Raw genomic sequence first — 20593 nt, forward strand, 5'->3', positions numbered from 1 at the left:
ATCCAACATTTTAAGATTTTACAAAATAACATGCAGATAAAAGAGGGTTTATAACACGCTTGCCTCTTAGTAAGCCCTCCACGACTTTCGTCTTCACAAGAATCCCCAGTGAGTCTCCATTCATAATAGCAGACAAAATCGCGATCAATTTCCTGGAGTTATGACATATCTCAAACTTACAAATAAAATAACAAGGACAATTTCAATATTGATTTGAGTGCAATAGTCTTGACAATTTGAATTGCAATACATAGAAGAGTACTTTGCTGACACTTCTAAATATACAGCTACAGATAATTAGAATTGCTTAAACAAAGAATATATCACTATCAAACCGTTTCCGCTTCCGGTTTTCTCTTAGGAATGCGATGTACTTTAGTTCTGAATGGTAAAAATCAAGGAAATTGCATTAGAAAACTCAGTTATGATATCAACACTCTTTATTTTGAGCATGTTACCCGCTGGATGATGGCGAGACAGAAGCATGATGACCTAGTGTTACATGGTCTGAAAAATATAAATAAATCAAAACATATATAATTTTAAAACCAGTTATAGCTAAAGTTATATCCCTTAAGACGAATATACGTTTCAGGAGTAGAAACTCAATGACTATTCCATACATAGGTTTATATGTGAAATCCCAAAACATACGGAGAAAAATAGATTATTTTTATTCACAAAGACATATTAAAAAATGAAGCAAGAGCAATTCTAACTACCATTCAAAATGTAGATGTTTTACTTTTTTTTCGGGTTTTTATTGATTATTGTATATTTTTCTAATTCCTATTCTCCGTCATCACGGATAAGATATTTTATGTACAGGGAAAATTTTAATGAGTGCGTAAGCAATCTTTTGGAAAATTACTAGAAAAAATTTGCAAAAAAAGTATAAGGCTTTTGACAGATCAACAGCACTTTTTTTTTTAAAGTTTCTTTGATAATGATGTTATATTGCTATTTTGCGAAATTTTCATTTAATCTTACTGACTGATAATTTTCTGTCTCAGCACAATAGAGTGATATAAAAAGTTCGTCAGAAACTAAGGGCACACGTCCCGTTGTCGATGATTTAAACAATGTCGTCACTGGTTAAATAGCGATAAACAGATTATCATTGGTCATCTCAACTTGATTGATTTTCTCACTTTCGCCGTACCGGCTCAAGTGAGGAAATCAATCTCTTTGAGATAGCAAACGATAATCTATTAATATCGCTAAGTTAGGTCAGCATATACAGTGCAACAGTTACATCAAGTAAAACGAACAACGCACATGTCCCTCTGAATATTTTCATATAAAAGGCATGATAAAATGTTAAGTTACAGCTGACTCTCCGAAATATAAAATCTTTTTTACATTGATTGTTTAACCTATTCAAATTGAAGGAATATTGGTCATAATAAATTTTAATGAGCTAAATGCCCCTTTCAATTAGTTTGATGATAGTATATTAATATGTATTACCCCAGTTTAACATGCAGAAGTTATAGATGACATTCAACAAAAATACTTAATTATTTTCATTAGTTCTGATTGTTCTTCTCCCACATACGGATCAGAATCGAATTAAAGAATCATCTGAGACCAATAGATTCCCACGTATTTACTCAACATTTTAATACAATTTTAGGAATTATACTTCCCTATCATCAATCAGACAACAACTTTTGTGATATATATGATACTGCCATATAATTGTCATACTTTAACATGAACTTTGTAAAGAAAAATAAGTAAACAACATAATGCGTTGTATCTTTTAATTACGTAAAGGAAATACAGAAAATCCTACTGATATTACATTTGCCGTTTATTATAAAATTGATTGTCTGGCCTTGAAGCATAAAACTTTACTCAGTGCTCGGAGCACAAAAATCATGCTCGAAACATAAAATCCAGCAATTTGATTGGTTGATTTTCGAGTCTGAGTACAAACATCATGCTCGAAAGTTTTATGACCGTGAGGCCTGGATTGGGTGTCATTTAAATCTATAATCTTTTATATAATATGTGATTTCTCTATTCTTTAAATGTAAATAGTCCTTGTATCAATATTTTTTATATCTTATCATCTTGTTAATTCTATTCATAGTTTGTTTCTTTTTTTGTGTTGGTCCCATATTTTCGATTCTGTTAACACCATTAAGACCCTCAATAATTAGATGCGATGATTGTCAATAACATCGACCAGAGACGTTATTGATGCGGATGTACGGAACTAAAGGTAACAGATTTAAGCGAAAATATAGGATTTCAAACTCGTTAATTAACCTCCTTTAAGCATTAACATATGAATTTTAATGAGCTTCCCATAGTAAATAGCATGTCTATTTCACTAATATCATATTTATTGTTGTTTTAATTATGTTCTTCTTTATCAATCGCTTTATAATAACATGAACGGTACTATTTGCACCAATTGCGAAATTCGACAAAAACAGTCTATTCAGCGAAGCTCGAGGCCAAAATATTTGAAAAATAAAAACGTAACGTATTATAAAAATTAAAAAACTTATTAACAAAAGTTCAGAAAAATGTATAAATGTAATCAAATAAGTATCCATTTTAATTGAAGGACATTAAAATAGATATTGTTCGTCTTTAATCGGTAGAACGATAATCAACAACTCTATACATTTTTAGAATTTATGTATACCATGTTTTATCTTTCTTATCTAAATTTAGTTTATTTCTTTTATATATTAAATTCGAAACCTGAAAATAACACTTTACAAAGTCAATGCTTTCAGAGCGGGTCTCTGGATTCCCCCAATCAGCAATGTTCAACAACAAATATTTGAAAACCAAGGATGTATAATCATCGAAACACGTGAAGTTCTTTCTGACCAATAGAGAACAAATTCTATCACTAAAACAGATATTCGACCCATTCAGTAGAGAGGATATTTCTAAATTTTAGATATATCATGTCCTTTTTTATCGACCACAATTTGACGTAAATTAATCATATCTAAGTGTCCCAAATTTGATGAAAAAAGTCTGACAATTCAAAATTTTGTACAATTAAGGAATGCCTGTTATATCTTTTTCTGTCTATGACGAAATAACTTCAAAAATGTAGTGCACATTGAATATTAATTCTGAATTCCATTTTTAACCGGCGTAAATCATGAAAAAACGTTGATGACGTCACAGACAAATGTCAAAATTATGTCTATGAGCTGATAAACAAAACACTGTCAGCCATCAGAAATCGCATAACATCCAATATTAAATTATTGTAACATATGAAAACTTGAATAGAAAGTTTCAGAACAGTGTACAGATGTCAATGATAGCAATTCCTGAAATTGAAGACTTAAAAACTTTGGCATGTAAAATGTCATATCATATCTTTTGACAGGTAATTATATTTACTATATACATTTCAGAAACTCTTTACTGCAAGTATTATATTATTTCATACCACTAGATATTCATAGATATTCAATAGATTCTTGATTATCTCAATCAAATTTTTACTTGTCTTTTATAATTAAAAAAAAAAACCTTTAGCACTACGAAATTGTTTGTGTATAAGCAAATGAACATATTTCTTCGCATATGTAGAAAGCTGGACTAAATAAACTCTTCATAGATACAAAGATCAATAAATACAACAGCCAAGAAAAACAACTGTCCACAAAACACAACACTACAAAGATTAAGCAACAAGACCACAACTAATGTCACGTGATTCGTATACACTTGCTGTTGTTTTTAATTTACATCAGTATATCACATTTGCATCTATTTACAAAAATATTTTCAAGTTTAAAACGATACCCTCCACAACCTCATTGATTATTAAACTTACCAATTGTTTCACATCCCTTAATGTTACAGAATGGGCTATCACAGCAACCACCACATAACTGTGCAAATCCTTGACGTTTTCCATGTGGAACATGGGCCCCCAAAGCTAAAAATTGGCGACATCTCTGAAAAAATTAAGATATAGCAATATTATTAATATTCTTCACATTTAAGTAAAACATATGCCTTTAGCAATCACCTGAGATGTATATAGATTAATGGCACTTTTGTATTTAATACTGACTTTATCAACAAGAATATCAAGTCAACCCGCCAGGGAAAGCTGATATACGAGCTAATGAAGTCAGTATCAGAAAATGAAATGCCATTATACTTTTAATCGACAATTTGTCAAAATTGCAGTTTTTTTTATTGAGAATATGAGTTAGAATGAAAAAGTTAGTAAAACCACTTTTCTGCGTACAAAACGTTGGGATAGTTATTTGAATGACGTCGCGTGCATTTCATTGAGAAATTGGCGCGGATGGACTTCAGCACGCGACGTCCCTACTTGACGGCATGGCCTAATATTTTCGAATATCAAGTCCTGTTCATGATCTTAAAAATATATGAAAGTAAGATCAAAGGGAATATGTACAAATTGCCGATAAATAGACATAGATGACAGCAGTTTATCCATTTTAACTTCGTTTTCTTCGTCGGTAATATTTTCAAAAGCGTAAACAAGAACGTTCTTATTGGCTGACAACGTCCTTAACATTGGAAATACTACCAATGACTTGACGTTATTTTCATTTGGATTACGATCAATGAAATTATCTATCTTCCTGTTGATTTTGAATTTATTACAAAACAATCGAAATAACAGAAAAAACTAAATTCCTGTCTTCACTACAGTTATTGTTTTTTAATTGACATAGATATTTTCAAGAAAAGAAAACCAATGAAACAAGTAAAAAAGTAAGTAAATAAACAAATGACTACTAGTATGTTTTTATCAAGCTTTACCTGTTTTTCTCGACACCCAAGTTTATGACGGATATCTCCTCTATCGTTATAGAAGATATCGGCGAAGCATTCCTGAATTAAAGAGAAAAGTGTTTGATGTGCTTTAATATTTGACAGTTGACCTATCTCTCTGTATAACAATGTATCATTACAAGAAGGTGACAATAAATATTTATTGTCAAGAAAATGTTCCTCAAAATATACTCAAGACGTGTATACTGATTGATATTTTAGTCTTTGGAAACATTGTTTGTTTATTACAAGTATCTGATATGGGCCCACTCTAGTGGATAGTGGCTTCATTGACTATCATTATCTCTTCTCCTTATTTTTATATAATTTTTACCGTTATCTATGTGCCTGTTTATAATAAGAAGACTTTATAAGTTAGTTGTTTTTGTTTTTTGCTGTCGTGTGATTTTTCAATTTTAATCATTGTTGATAACCAAACGATGACCTGTCGTTTTTTTTTCTTCTCATGTCTATTGTTTTGGTCTCTAGTGGATTTTCGTTTAATCGACAATCATTTCATGTCTCGTCACTACATATTTTATTTCGCTTTTCATGAGTACTTATCACATTTGACTAGAACACACCCGCGAAATCGCGGACATTTAGAGCTTGGTTGAAAGCATGTAAACTGTTGAAGGATGAGTTTTTGGTAAACGATTTTATGTCTGGAGAATGTCAGAAAAGGTATCAAAAGTCATATGTACTTGGAGACATGACAATTATTTTAAGCCCTCTCCTTTTTTTCCAAAAGTCCGTTATTTTTGGTTTTCTGATAAATTCCTTGATTTTTGCGTTTCTGTATACTAGGAACATACGTATATAATGAATAAAGTGCTATTAACTATCAATTTCAAGTTTCTTCTCCACGGCGATCACTGCACATTATAGGAATATTATCATAGTATACATGCAGAACAACGCGAAAATAATTGTCCTGTACCCGAGTAATTATGTTTAAAAATTTAAAACCGGAAGTTTTGCCTATGACTTAAAATTCGGTCTGATGACGGAAACAATACCAGGAAGCTTTTTTTCGTTTTTCTCCCAAAAATAACCCAAACTGAATAATCATCAGAATGGATGACAAATGCGACTATGCATGGCACCTATAGAACATAGAGGCATGATGCTTAATTAATGTGGAAGGAAAGAAGCGACACACAAAATGAGGTCTTCTCGTTTAATAGTATAGATGATATTGACTGATGACACACACTATGAGAAACCATTAGGAAAAGAACATCGCTGTTATTGCTGTTTTCCTTCTCATTATTCGAGCATGTTATCAATGCAAATCAAAGTAGCACATCTCATCAGATATTGAAGATTAAGAGGAAACCACACATAAAAAGGCAGATATCGACAAATACCAGACTATGACAGACAAAACGTATAAAAAAGTAGGTTATAACTTGCCATGTAGCCTCATTATAGAATACTTGTAAAGAAACATAAATAACCAGCCACAGAGACAAAAATTGTAACTGAAGATATTTTTAGATAATGTTACCAAGAACTTATGTATGTATATTACAAATAAGTCGGATATAATACTTAATAATGAAATCAACATAGAGACATACAGAAACAATGAAGGAGTATCAACAAAAAAGATTATTAAAAAAAAGTAATGAAAGAAAAAATAGTAAGCAAATACTTCAAAATGGAACTTTATTCAGCCTTCACTTAGTAATTAAGAATAACACTCTGATGAAAAGAAGAATGCAGCACAAGAATAACATATTTTTATGACAAATCTGATGACGACCGAAGACAATTGGGCGATAAATCTTAATTATTAAGAGCTAATATGATTGACTCCTACATTATATTCCGGACATGCCACCAGGGTTTCACATGCTGCTAGATCTTCGATATCGTCACATTTATAACACTGCATATTTGGTGCTGGAGCTGAAATTTAATATCATATAAAGATTAATGACATAATTCAACCTTTTGTTAATTAAATGTAATCAGTGACATATGGTAATCATTGAAAAGATTTCTCCCCGAGGGTACCACCAGCCCAATAGTCAGCACTTCTGTGGTCTGTGCTGACATGAATTATCTTTGATATGATTATTTTTATAAATTAAAAGATTAAAGTTGGAAGAAAGGTGAAATATTATGAATTGTTTACACCATGAATAGATTCACATAGCTGTATTTGGCAAAACATTTCGGAATTTTGAGTCCACAATGATCTTCGACTTGTTTTACTTCTTTTATTCGAGACTGATTGAGTCTTTGGAACGAAAAACGGGTCTGGCGAACTAAATTTAAACCTGGTATCTATAATGAGTTTATTCACCCCATGTATATATTTATAAATAACAGAAAATGCCTCAGCATTAATCATGGGTGGGTGTTGAAATATAAAGGCAACAGTAGTATACCGCTGTTCAAACTCATAAATCCATGGACAAAAAACAAAATCGGGGTAACAAACTAAAACCGAGGGAAACGCATAAATATAAGAGGATAACAACGACACAACACTACAATGTAACTAACACACACAGAAACGGACCAAGCATCAGACAAAATCCCACGAGAATAACAAATATAACATCAAAACCAAATGCATGAATTTCGGATAGACAAGTACCGTGACACGTCTTATCGCAATGTCAATTTACACTCAAAAATAAGAGAAAACAAACGACGCAACGTTAAATTGTAACACACACAGAAACGAACTATAATATGAAACACCGGTAATTATATGTTCTTTTAACATTATTTCGTGCTTTTCAAATTGCCTACGTGTATTTGCAATTGTAATCTTTAGAGTGTGATATATAAATGGAATTCTCACAGATTTACTTTTTGGAATTAATTAATTGGACAATGGTCACTTGATATATTGACAAACAAAAGGTGTGTATTGGTAAAAGACATATTACAAGATGTTCCGTTAATGATAGTTTGCATAGGAAATGTTTTCACCTGTTCTTGTTCTTTTTCATAGAATACAACAAGAGGTTATATCTTAAATTCTGTAAACAGGCATCATTCACCGCAGAAACACAAATAGATAGGCATACAATTTATTTTGATATGTTGCTGCACAGAAATGCAGTAAAATGGGCAAAACATCTTTTAAACTTAAAGAAATTTCTCTTATTTGTGAATCCAAATTTCATACTCATCTTATTCAAAGCATTTTTTAACACGGTTTTACGATCAAGCAATATTAGTAAATACATTGATAAATAAAAGTAAACAAAACATCCAAGAGAAACGAAATATAACCCAGCTTTCATCCCCAAGTTGTAACCGAAGGGATCATGAATATCATGAATATAGATTTTTGTTTTCTTCAAATTTCAACAATTATTTTGCAATAACAAACCTAATCATTCTTGTGTCAACAAGTAAAATTGAAAATGACAAAACAAGGAATGAAAATTACCCTTTTCGAAAATACACTTAGATAGTTACTTTGTGTATTTTGTCTTGGTTATTAGTATTTGTCTAAAGAAACAATCTAGTAAGTTGAACACTACCAAACTGAATTTTTAAAGTGTGTTCATTTGTTGCGTTCTTACACCGGCTGTTAATGGAGGGGTTAGCTTTCACAAAAAATGTAAACCCTGTTACATTATATATGTACCTGTAATCCGTTGGTTGATTCTGGTTAATTTTGTCATATTTGTTTTTTGTAAATTGCATGGATATTATTCAGTTTTCGTTTGAATTATTTCAGGAGCCTATACTAAAGTGGTTGTCATAGGTTGAGCACTGCTCTTCTCTCGTTTCTTTTTTCGTTGGTTTTGTCTTTTGAATTGTTTCCATTTCATCTTTTAAATTGTTGCATTTTTTTTTTAAATTGTTTCACATTTCATCATTTAAATTGTTTCACATTTCATCATTTAAATTGTTTCACATGTTGATATTTCAATTCTTTCACATTTTGTAATACCGCGGTCTGTTATAAGCTACTATACAGTCAGGATTTGACAATTTTAATTGTTCAAGTGATGTAAGCTTTATATTTTGGTCTATGGACAGTTGTCACGTTTGGAATCACACTTTATCTTCTGCTTTTGATATTTTTTTTACATCCAAAATAAAATGAATTTTACCTAATATTCTTTTTGACTCATTTTTCCCTGCGCACAAATGTCCGCTTTAAACGTATCTTTTATGAAGACTTACTTGTTGAATCTGTACATAGAGCATTATTACAGTACCCTTTGTCACAACATTTTGTACACAGATGTATGACACTTCTCTTATCTTTTACTCCAAGTACTTCTTCCAGGTCACGCTTTCCACCCAAAGTTGATAGAAGCTTGCATATCTACAAAAGATTTAAGCTATGTTTTACACTAACAAGTTAATATATCGGTTTATCCTTTACTTCCTTCATGATCATATATAGTTCGATATACTATACTATGCAACTTCATCATTAATGGTCCGAATTCCTGGCTATTTTCAGCTAGGAATTAAGTCAACACTCCTGTGTTGACATTAAGTATCATTAATGCATTATATTTTGCAAATCTATAAGTTTATTCTACCTTTAGGTATAGATGGCATCATTCTTTAATTTTTTTGAATTTTGTTTTTTCAGTGCTCTTCAAAGAGAGGGACGAAAGATACCAAAGGGACGGTCAAACTCATAAATCTAAAACAAACTGACAACGCCATGGCTAAAAATAAAAAAGACAAACAGAAAAACAATAGTACACACGACACAACATAGAAAACTAAAGAATAAACAACACGAACCCCACCAAAAACTAGGGGTGATCTCAGGTGCTCCGGAAGGGTAAGCAAATCCTGCTCCACATGTGGCACCCGTCGTGTTGCTTATATGATTACAAATCCGGTAAATAGTCTAATTCGGTAGGTCATATTCATGAAAGGGAAGGGGATTGTAGTTACGACGTAAGGAACATATCCGATATCATTTGTGAAACGGTTATTCCATAACGGTCAACCAACTCGTGATGGCGTCCGTAAAATTTACGAAGGGATGATTTCAACTTCACCATTTGGAATTCTTGGTTTAATAACTTCCTTGTGAGCAGCAAACCTCTATCAAGAAAATCAACTTTCTAATAAATTTTAGCTTCCGACTTCCTGCTACCAGTTAAAACTGAATTTTATTACTTTTATTTGATTTTAGACAAAAAAGGAGAATACATATAGACTCTATGACTCTTTTTCGTTTCTAAAACTACAAAGAAAAAACATATATAATACCTTTTCATTATGTTATGTTGTTTCACAAATTTTACAAAATCTTTCAGATGATAACTAAAAACCTTATGTTCACGTACCGTGTCGGCTGTTCGGACAATCAATCCATAGATATACCTAAAGTTTTATGAATTCAACGCAAATTTATGTACTTGCTTTGTTGAATTTAAAACTTAGTGTTACATGGGATCATATGCATGTAACTGCCCCTCTGGAAGCATATCCGAGATTTTATATGTGATATCAATGTACCTAGTCAGATATACACCTTTTTTTTTAAATGTTTAAATGAGATCATTTATATATATGATCAATTTTGCTTAGAGTCTACAGTTTAAATGCAATGCATTACGTAACAAGTTGATATATCAGTCTATCCTTTACTTCCTGCATGGTCATAAAGTTCGATGTACTAGATTATTAAACCTTATAATTACTGGTCCAAGTTCCTGGTTATTTTCAATAAGAAACTATTTCAATACTTCTATGCTGACATGAAATATCATTAATGCGTTATCTTTTGCAAATCTATTCAAAAACTATAATTTTATTCTGCCTCTAGCTATAGTGGGCACTTTTCTTTACTTTTCTTTTTTTGTATTTTGTATTTGTCAGTGCTCTTCGACTTTCTAAAAGATTTTATCTTCCTTCTTCCTGCTATACATTTAATGTCCCAGGGAAAAATGAATTTTATAACTTTCATTTTATTTTAGACAAATAAGGAGTATAGATATACCCTCTATGACTCTTTTTCATCCCAAAAATCACAAAGTAAAAAACATAAAGAATACCGTTTCATTATGTTACGAAACTAATGCTATGGTGTAATTTGGCAAAATTAGATCAAACATCTTTATTATTACGTAAGAAGCATATTTCATGTTTCATGTCAGATTGACAGCATAGATTTTCAATTTGATCATTTAAACCTGTTAGATTTTAAGCCAAACATTTTTCATGTTATCACTTGAGTATTAGTATCTTCACTATTGGAATTATAGCTGATATTAAAAAATATTGTACAATATAGGCAACAGTAGTATACCGCTGTTCGAATTTCATAAATCCATGTGGTATAGTTGTACCTGTCCTGCCAGTTTGTCAAATGTACATTTTTTAATTTATATAGATTATCTGTAATATTTACATTCTATGTGTTACATTTTATTGTTAAGAACCTACCCTGTGATATTCATCGTTTAATATAACACTAGAACACACCCGCGAAATCGCGGGCATTCAGAGCGTAGTTTAAAGTATGTAAAGTGTTGTTGGAAGAATTTTGTAAAATATTGAATGACTGGAGAATTCAGCAAAAGTATCATCAGTCATAGGTTATTGGGGACAAGAAAATGTTTTTTTTTTTATCCCTCCTCCTTTATTTCCAAAATTCCAAATTTTTGGTTTTCTATCAATTTCAATATGAACATACATTTAGTATGTTATGAACATTTTTAAGTAAAGAGCCTGTAATTCAGTGGTTGTCGATGGTTAATGTGTTACATACTTGTTTTTCGTTCATTTTTTTAACATAAATCAGGCCGCTAGTTTTCTCGTTTGAATTGTTTTACATTGTTATTTCGGGGCCTTTTAAAGCTGAGTATGCGGTGTGGGCGTTGCTCGTTGTTGAAGGCCGTACGGTGACCTATAGTTGTTAATTTCTGTGTCAATTTGGTATTTTGTGGATCGTTGTCAACATGGCAATAATACCACATCTTCTTTTTTTTTGGAATCAATGGATTTTGTAAAAGATTTAATGACTGGAGAATTTCATAAAAAGGTATCAAAAGTTCACATGAATAATTTAAGCGCTTATTTGTATATTATGAACATTCATTACCGAGTTCATTACTTTATAAATAAAGTGTATTTGCTTTCAATTTTAAGTTTTCTAATCGATCAATGATGGTCATAGATATAGTAAACAGACCCTTAATAAACTCTGTGACAGCCGTGGATAGTAAACTTGAAAATGATAGCAGATGGAATTCTGAAAATACACTTTATTCGTTCAAAGTATACAGAAAAATGCAAACCGCAAGTCTTATCTGACTTAAAATTTTGTCCAATGACGGGACAATATCCGGATGCCTTTTTTCTCGTTTTTCTCCAAAAATAACTCAATCTGAATAGTCATATGAATGGATGACAAATGCGACTATGCACTGTACCTTTAGGACACAGAGTCGTGTTGATTAATTTATTGTGGAAAGAAGAGAAGCGACACACAATATGAGGTCTTCTCGTTTAATAGTATAGATGTGATAAGTAATGTACATACCCTGTCGGATTTACATCCTAGATTATACAACATATGACCATTGGCGTTTAGATACTTGTCTGTAAAACAATGCTGTAAAAGAAAATATGAAGTATGTTTTTTTCATTCATTGATCTATACCCATCTATATCAATGTCCAAATTGTATTTGAATACGACAAATGACAAAAATAACTTAGTGTTAACATATATATATCTAGTAGATTGCAAAAGAGCAATGAAAAATCTAACGAATAAAAACAAGATTGAGCAGCAGCAACAACATCAAAATAAAGGCAACAGTAGTATACCGCTGTTCAAAACTCATAAATCCATGGACAAAAAAACAAAATCGGGATAACAAACTTAAACCGAGGGAAACGCATTAAATATAAGAGGAGAACAACGACATAACACTAAAATGTAACACATATAGACAAAATCCCACGAGAATAACAAATATAACATGTATATATAACATCAAAACCAAATACATGAATTTGGGATAGACAAGTACCGTGACACGTCTTATCGCAATGTGAATTTACACTCAAAAATAAGAGAAAACAAACGACACAACGTTATAATGTAATACACACAGAAACGAACTATAATATAACAATGACCATATTCCTGACTTGGTACAGGGCATTTTTAAAGGAAAAAATGGTGGGTTGAACCTGGTTTTGTGGCATGCCAAACCTCGCACTTTTATGGCCATGTGAAATATAACATCAAAATGACAACACAGGACTACAATATAAATAAATTGGAGAACACAATTGACAAAGAATCACACGAACAACAGCCAACAAAAGGCAACAAGTTCAAAATTTTAATACGCCAGAAGTGTATTTTGTCCACACAAGACCTATGTGTGACGCACAGATACAAAAGTTTGAAAGCCGAAACGAGTACAAAGTTGAACAGCATCGAGGACCAAAAGATCAAAAAGGTTGTGCCAAAAACGGCAAGGGTTTTCCGTTAAGTTACCAGAAAATCCCTATAATTTAGAGTAATTTATACTTTTGCAAACAGTAAATTAATAAAATGAATATACAAAAGATGTACATGATAAAGCTGAAGTATTAACTAATTACAGGAAACAACTGAAATACATTTACATAACCAGACATTTGAAACACAAAAGTAGACAAAAAATTGAAATGAACTTATGTTCTTAATAAGTAAGCAGTTTCTTCTTCACAAGTCGAATCCACCGTTATAACAGTCTGGATGGAAAAGAGAAAAGGAGGTCGGAATTGAGACTACCTATGACAAATGAATTATACCTCGAATCAAAGTAATTTGAATATACCATGAAGATCAAATAAGTAATGAGGGTGTCCTAATGAGTTTCGGAATGATGAACTGATTTTTTATCAAATTAAACTTACGCTATTGTATCAAAATCATTATTGCATTTTTTTCTTCTTATTCGTATCACCCCGACAATTGATCGTGGATTTCTCTACATGTGATTAAATATGAAAGAGCTTACATGTCCTCTCAAGATTTTACTGATACAGAGTTACTGACAATACGGAAGGTTTTTAACCAACAGTATCATATAGTAATGTTAAAATTCCCAATTAGAAAATAATACAGACGCCATCACCATTTTTTTTTACCGCTGCGGACTTTTTTTTCACAGATGACGACGGATATGTTCCAACAGTCGTTACACCCCGTCTTCCTCTTTTCAATGCATGTCACCTACCGAATTAGGCTTTTACCGGGTTTTTACTTGCATGAGTAATGAGACGGTGCCACATGTGGAGCATGGTCCGTTTATCCTTCCGAAGCACTTGAAATAATTCCAGTTTTGTTGGGGTTCATGTTGCTCTGATTTAGGTGACTATTGATTGTCTTTTGGTAGATTTTTTGTTTTTGGCCTTTGCATTGCCAGTACATTTTCGATTTATAAGTTTGATTATCCCTTTAGTATCTTCGCCTCTCTTTTCCTTTCTCTTTTAGAAATCAAGAAAATATATTATTTATTCTGATATTAATTTAAATATAGCCCTGTTGTCACGTGTTGAAATCCAACATATATTATGTTATAACAGCTTGAATATTTCAATTTTTTGAAACTACATTTTATATTTATTCTATTTTTTATGAATGGATGGTTTTTTTTATCTGTGAGAATTTCCTTTTCACAGTCAGGACGTTGATGTATAAACACAAACCTTGATTTTGGTACTGTGACATATACATATTTTAGAAACAAACTTCATATTAAAGTTATTCACCCGGGCTGTCATTAATTTTTGATAGGTGCAAATGACATCATGTTTATGTAAAACATGTTATGTTTAAGATAATACCTCGTCTGCTGGACAATTAATTGCACGTTCACAATCAACAGGTGAAGCCACGCCGTTGCAGGAGTAGCACATAAAGGCTAAAACATATCATATGAAAATATATGTTAATAACTTACATAGAAGTGTTATCATTTATCAGCAAAACACCTCGGTAATTAAACAGACAAGATAGTACAGCGATTCATATTGTAATTCAAAAGAAGTGCTAAGGTTTAATTTTTCGTAGGAATAAAAAATAGATTTGTGTTCCAAATCCAGAACTATAAAACATTTTCTTGTAGTGTCACTGTATTTAGAAAATTCAAGATATTGACAATATTCCTGTTTTATCAAAACAATTTGGCTTTTTGTACAAAAGAGAAAATATTAAGAGGATGTCCAAGTAAATATCAGGCAAATGCTATGATATGGGTGGCACAACATAATTTTTTTCCCACTGAATTTTTGGTTCCAATGCAATGTTTATATCATACAAAGGATATATATGTCAAAGATATTTTTGAATAAACAGTGAATCTCAGAAAATGATTTTAAAGTTTACTTACAAAGCAACAAAATTTTGTACAAAATGAAGAGTTATCTCCCCTTTTCAATGAATTTTCAGTGCTTTCTATGTATTTTTTTTCTCTTTATTTGTTGCAGTTAACAAAACAACAAAACTGAACCTTGAGAAAGAATGAATTTGTGATATGAAATAGATGAAAAAAATTTGAAAACAAAATATGTCATGTGCCATCCACTGTCTGGTTTTTCTATGGACACCCTTTTAAATAATTAAATATCAGTTCTATGGAATTAAGTTACATACAGAAGAAATAATCGCTTAGATATATTACAATATTGTTGCATGCCTAGTTTTTGTTTAGCTTATATGTCAATCCGCACTTGAAATATTGATAAGAAGTTATATATAGAATAAAGTGACCTATACGTAATATTTACACTGACTTAACTTCTGTAGATTGAGATATCAAAACTATGTCATCTGCATATAATTAATCGATAATAGACTGACTTTTCAGTTTGACTAGACCTGAAGAGTTGAAATGGTCACGTTGATCATTTATATATACGAAAAAGAAGGAGATGTAGATTAAAACACATCCCTGTCTAACTCCTGATTGAATGAATATGATAGTTTTAAAGAAAATGAAACAACTTTGCTAGTGTTTTTAATATTTGTTAGAATATCAAACTTTGAAGTAACATACATTTATATAAAAGAGCAAGACTGTTGAACATATTTTTTATATACCTACAATACAAACGAACAGATTTAAAAAAAAAAAAAAAAAAAAGGGAAACCAATGTGTGATCACTAGATCTGAGCCATTTTTGAAACAAATTGGCTCTGAGTAAAATTGATATTACACTAAAATGCAGTCAACTTTAGCGTTTGATAGTTCATTAGAGCATTTGCATTATTCACGTATCAGGATACGTGCACGGATCGACGTATACGTTTCGAGCAGATTTGTTTACAATAATGAGTTTACCCCGATCTCAATTAAAATTTAATGCATTATATAATATTTTAATCGGGACTAACTTGACTTAATTTATATTTTCCTCATATACGTGTTAAACGATACGTCGATACGGATACTACAGCAAATACTTGATTAATGCAAATGCTCTAATCCGATTAAAATAATGATTTAACCCCGATCTCAATTAAAATCAAATGCATTATATAATATTTTCATCGGGACCAACTTGACTTAATTTATTCTTTCCTCATATACGTGTTATACGATACGTCAATACGGATACGCCAGCAAATACTTGATTAATGCAAATGCTCTAATAATAACATTCTGGCGTATCATAAACAAACAACTTGTAACGTCTCATTTCATTGGCCAAAAGATTCAAATACAACAACATTTGTAGTTTGCACGTGAATTGACACAGGTGACTGACTATGGAATGTACTATGTTACTACGAACGTAAAAACAAGGATTTGACAATGTATAGTTTACAAATCTTTGTTCAAAAGAATTAAAGAAATTGTTTTGAGTATTTCAAATTGTTGTCGAAATATTATACTGTAGCAACATAATTATCGTGTACATAATGTACTGCATTATGAAACATATAAGGATAAAATAGAATACATGTGCCGCTTTTATACATGATTAAGTAACCACTTTTAATTTCTTTCAATGTCGTAGTTACTTATAACTTGATAGGGATCTTATAATGCTAATCTATTACAATAATTACAAAACGTTATGATGGGTTGCATATTCTTCTATAAGTGTTTTCATGCTATAAAACGAAGATACAGAAAGTTACACAGGAGTTATAAGCGTTTGGTTTAAGAATTAACGTATCATAAACAGAGCAAATTGTCTCCGAAATATAGAAAAAAAAAAAAAACAATAATCGTATCATTTGTGCGAAGATTTTTTCTTTTGTATGTGTAATAACTTATCGTAGTTTATAAGGAATAATATAAATATACTGTTTTCGATTTAAATTGGCTAAAAAACTCTCCTTTAATTTAATACCATAAGAAAGTGATATGCATAACATTGTTGAACTATCCGCAAAGTGACGTGAACACAGGCACTTGTCTCAGAATTTTTTTTCCTATATACCTTAATGTTATATTAAGGTATATAGGACATTTTGTTTCTGAGACAAGTGCCTGTGGACGTGAAGTATGCATGCGTATTTAAAATGAAATACAAAATCATACATGTAAGATAAACTGATAGACGAAATATTAAAAAATTATTAATAAATATGACTGAATGCATGTACTAGAAGGGGTCAACCTTTTTATCAATAAATTTACAGAATAAACACGCTTTTAAAAACTCATTGTTTTTCTCTGTAACTATTTAGATATTTACAAATATACAATCTACGTTCGAATTTCAACCGAGAATAGCAAAACAGTTAAGTATAAAATTCATTAAGTATATCGCTGGAGCACAGGCACTTGTCTCAGATCCCCCCTATATACCTAAAGGGAAAAAAATTCTGAGACAAGTGCCTGTTCGCTGGAGATTATTAAGTATATTTTTCTCTAAACAGAGTATGGTTGGTTACATGTTCTGAATTTACTTAGAATTTCTCAAAATTAAGTAAACTGAATTACAAAAAAAATCACATTATTCATAGTCGAATACCTAAAACTTGCGAAAGATATAAAAAGGCAGGATGAGCAACTTGACAAAAAGGCCGAATTACGATTTATATATAAAAAAAAAAAAACCGGACAAACTAATAAAAACTAAAACGGCAGTACCAAATAGACTAAAAAATAAAAAGACAGGACAGAGAATACAACTTAGAAAAAAGAACTAACTGTTTCACCAAAGTCCACCCTCCCATCAAAATAAAATGGTAGATCTCTTAATCCAGAAACAACCGAAAGGAGACAGTTGAATTAAATATTTAGATGTGAAAGCTTAAGATTTTAAAGTTTAAAATATTACTAGTGCACAAAATTATAAATTCAATGCATTTTACATGCACATACATGTATCATTGAAAAATTAGAATTGCTATGGGATAATCAAGAACACAATAATGTACGTGAATACTACGATGGAGGTTATAACAACCTTGACCGGCTACTAGAATACTGATAAGTCCATTCAACTTATAGTACGCGTGTTCTATTTTCCCAGGTGTGAGGGCGAAGGTTTGAACTGGCCAATGAAAACGATCGTTCCTTTACGAGTTAATCTAATAAAGTTTGTTTGACTGATTACGTCGCACTACCTTTCGCTAAGCTTGGCTGCATATAAGTGTAATGTATTCCAAGTATATATCAAGTGTATAAAATTATATTTTACAACAAAAGAAACAGTCTTTCCTCTTTAATCTTAGAGATCGTTAATACATTAACTTTAAATGAATGGGTTTCTATAACGGAAAGGGCAAATACGACCTTTGAGTATAAGATCAAACACTTTTTCAAAAAGATCGTATAAACCAGTTATATCTATGATATTTGTTTATGTACTAGAACAATTGTATATAGTAACGAATTATTACTGAATTGTTACACAAGATTATCTAAAAAGAACAGATACTCACCATGACATCGTGCTGAAATAAATAAAAAAAACAATCTTTTACTGAATAAGTCGAGAAAGAAAAAAAAACATTTTCTAGGTTGTAAAAATATTAGATCTGAAACGCATTGTATATATAAAGACCATAGTTTTTTTTTTTTATGTCATATGCAATATGAAAGTTATATAATCAAGCCTTATTACTTTCTTGTTGTAAAAATAAAATATATTAACTTTATACAAAATGGTCGATATGAACATCTCTGAAAGCATATTGAGCAATTGTTTATCATTGTTCGCGGTAATTAACAATTTGTTAGAGATATAATTTTTCATTCATCAACTACGATGTCACTATAACTTAGCTTGCATTAAAACCTTATTTCTACTGATCAACTTTGTTTTGATATGTTTAATTATTAAAGTCGTTTATTTAAAGTGCTCTAAAGAGTATGTCTCCTGATTTATTGAATGATTGATTGATTGATACATTGGTTGCTGATAATGTTGGAAAATATATTTATGTCTAACTGCGTTACAATAAAAAAAAAATGAACCAGTTGTAAACCTCAAAACTATATTTTCGCTGTCACTGATAAAGGGAATTTATTTTTTTACTATTGGAGATCGAAATTGGGAACATTTCAAGTATTTACATATACTTAAAACATATAGTTGTTAGCATGACACGGGTTATGTTCTTCTCATATATGTTATGATGGTATGATACTCAAACCCCTCACGGGGAGGATTGTGCCTGATATTCATATGATTAAGACATAATTTTTCAATCATTTCAATTGAAGTCTGGAGCTGGCATGTCAGTTGACTGCTAGTAGTCTGATGTTATTTATGTATTATTGTCATTTTGTTTATTTTCTTTAGTTACATCTTCTGACATCAGACTCGGACTTCTCTTGAACTGAATTTTAATGTGCGTATTGTTATGCGTTCACTTTTCTGCATTGGCTAGAGGTATAGGGGGGGGGTTGAGATCTCATACACATGTTTAACCCGGTCGCATGTTTGGGCCTGTCCCAAGTCAGGAGCCTCTGGCCTTTGTTAGTCTTGCATTATTTTAACTTTTAGTTTCTTGTGTACAATTTGGAGTTTAGTATGGCGTTCATTATCACTGAACTAGTATATATTTGTTTATGGGCCGGCTGAAGGACGCCTCCGGGTGCGGGAATTTCTCGTTGCATTGAAGACCTGTTGGTGACCTTCTGCTGTTGTCTGCTCTATGGTCAGGTTGTTGTCTCTTTGGCACGTTCCCCATTTCCATTCTCAATTTTATGTATACCGATTATCAAAATGTGTTAAGAAAAATTTATAGAATCATGTCATTGTTTGAAAAAAGAGACATTATTCTACATTATATTTTATTTTATTTAGTAAACGCTTTATCTATAATATTACATACACATGATATTAAATAACATAATCTTATTTATCTATAATTGAAACTTTGAGGTAAAGATCAATTGAAAATTATAGTATTTCTATCACACATAATACACAGAAAAGGAGTGAATTCATGTCCGACTACTTTTATGGAGTTATTCGGCTTAATTGTATCGAAGCGCTGTATACATTCGACCTTTTTCTTCAATATTTGCAAAAAAGCACCATTTATGAAAAATAAATTTCAGAAATACTTATTCAATCTTATCTATCTGTAATTTTTTGTTTGTTCATAATGATGGCATCCCTCGAATACAGTAGTGTACATTATGCACTGTGTGGATGTACATCTATACTATTAAACGAGAAGACCTCATTTTGTGTGTCGCTTCTCTTCTTTCCACAATAAATTAATCAACACGCCTCTGTGTCCTCTAGGTACAGTGCATAGTCGCATTTGTCATCCATTCACATGATTATTCGATTGAGTTATTTTGAGAGAAAAACGAGAAAAAAAGGCATCTGGATATTGTCCCGTCATTGGACGA

General features: G+C 31.3%; 1 protein-coding gene across 1 annotated transcript; it reads right to left on the minus strand.

Moving 5' to 3' along the window:
• Positions 1-422: 422 nt before the first annotated feature.
• On the minus strand, positions 423-14713 carry LOC143062670 (uncharacterized). Its single transcript, XM_076234400.1, has 7 exons — positions 14610-14713; positions 12302-12373; positions 8968-9112; positions 6629-6717; positions 4792-4863; positions 3824-3947; positions 423-507 (listed from the first exon to the last, which is right to left on the minus strand). The coding sequence occupies exons 1-7, from the start codon at positions 14679-14681 to the stop codon at positions 455-457; spliced, it is 627 nt and encodes a 208-aa protein (XP_076090515.1). The 5' UTR covers positions 14682-14713; the 3' UTR covers positions 423-454.
• Positions 14714-20593: the final 5880 nt, after the last annotated feature.

Source organism: Mytilus galloprovincialis, chromosome 2, assembly GCF_965363235.1.
Source record: "Mytilus galloprovincialis chromosome 2, xbMytGall1.hap1.1, whole genome shotgun sequence".
In the NCBI taxonomy this organism is placed as follows: domain Eukaryota; kingdom Metazoa; phylum Mollusca; class Bivalvia; order Mytilida; family Mytilidae; genus Mytilus; species Mytilus galloprovincialis.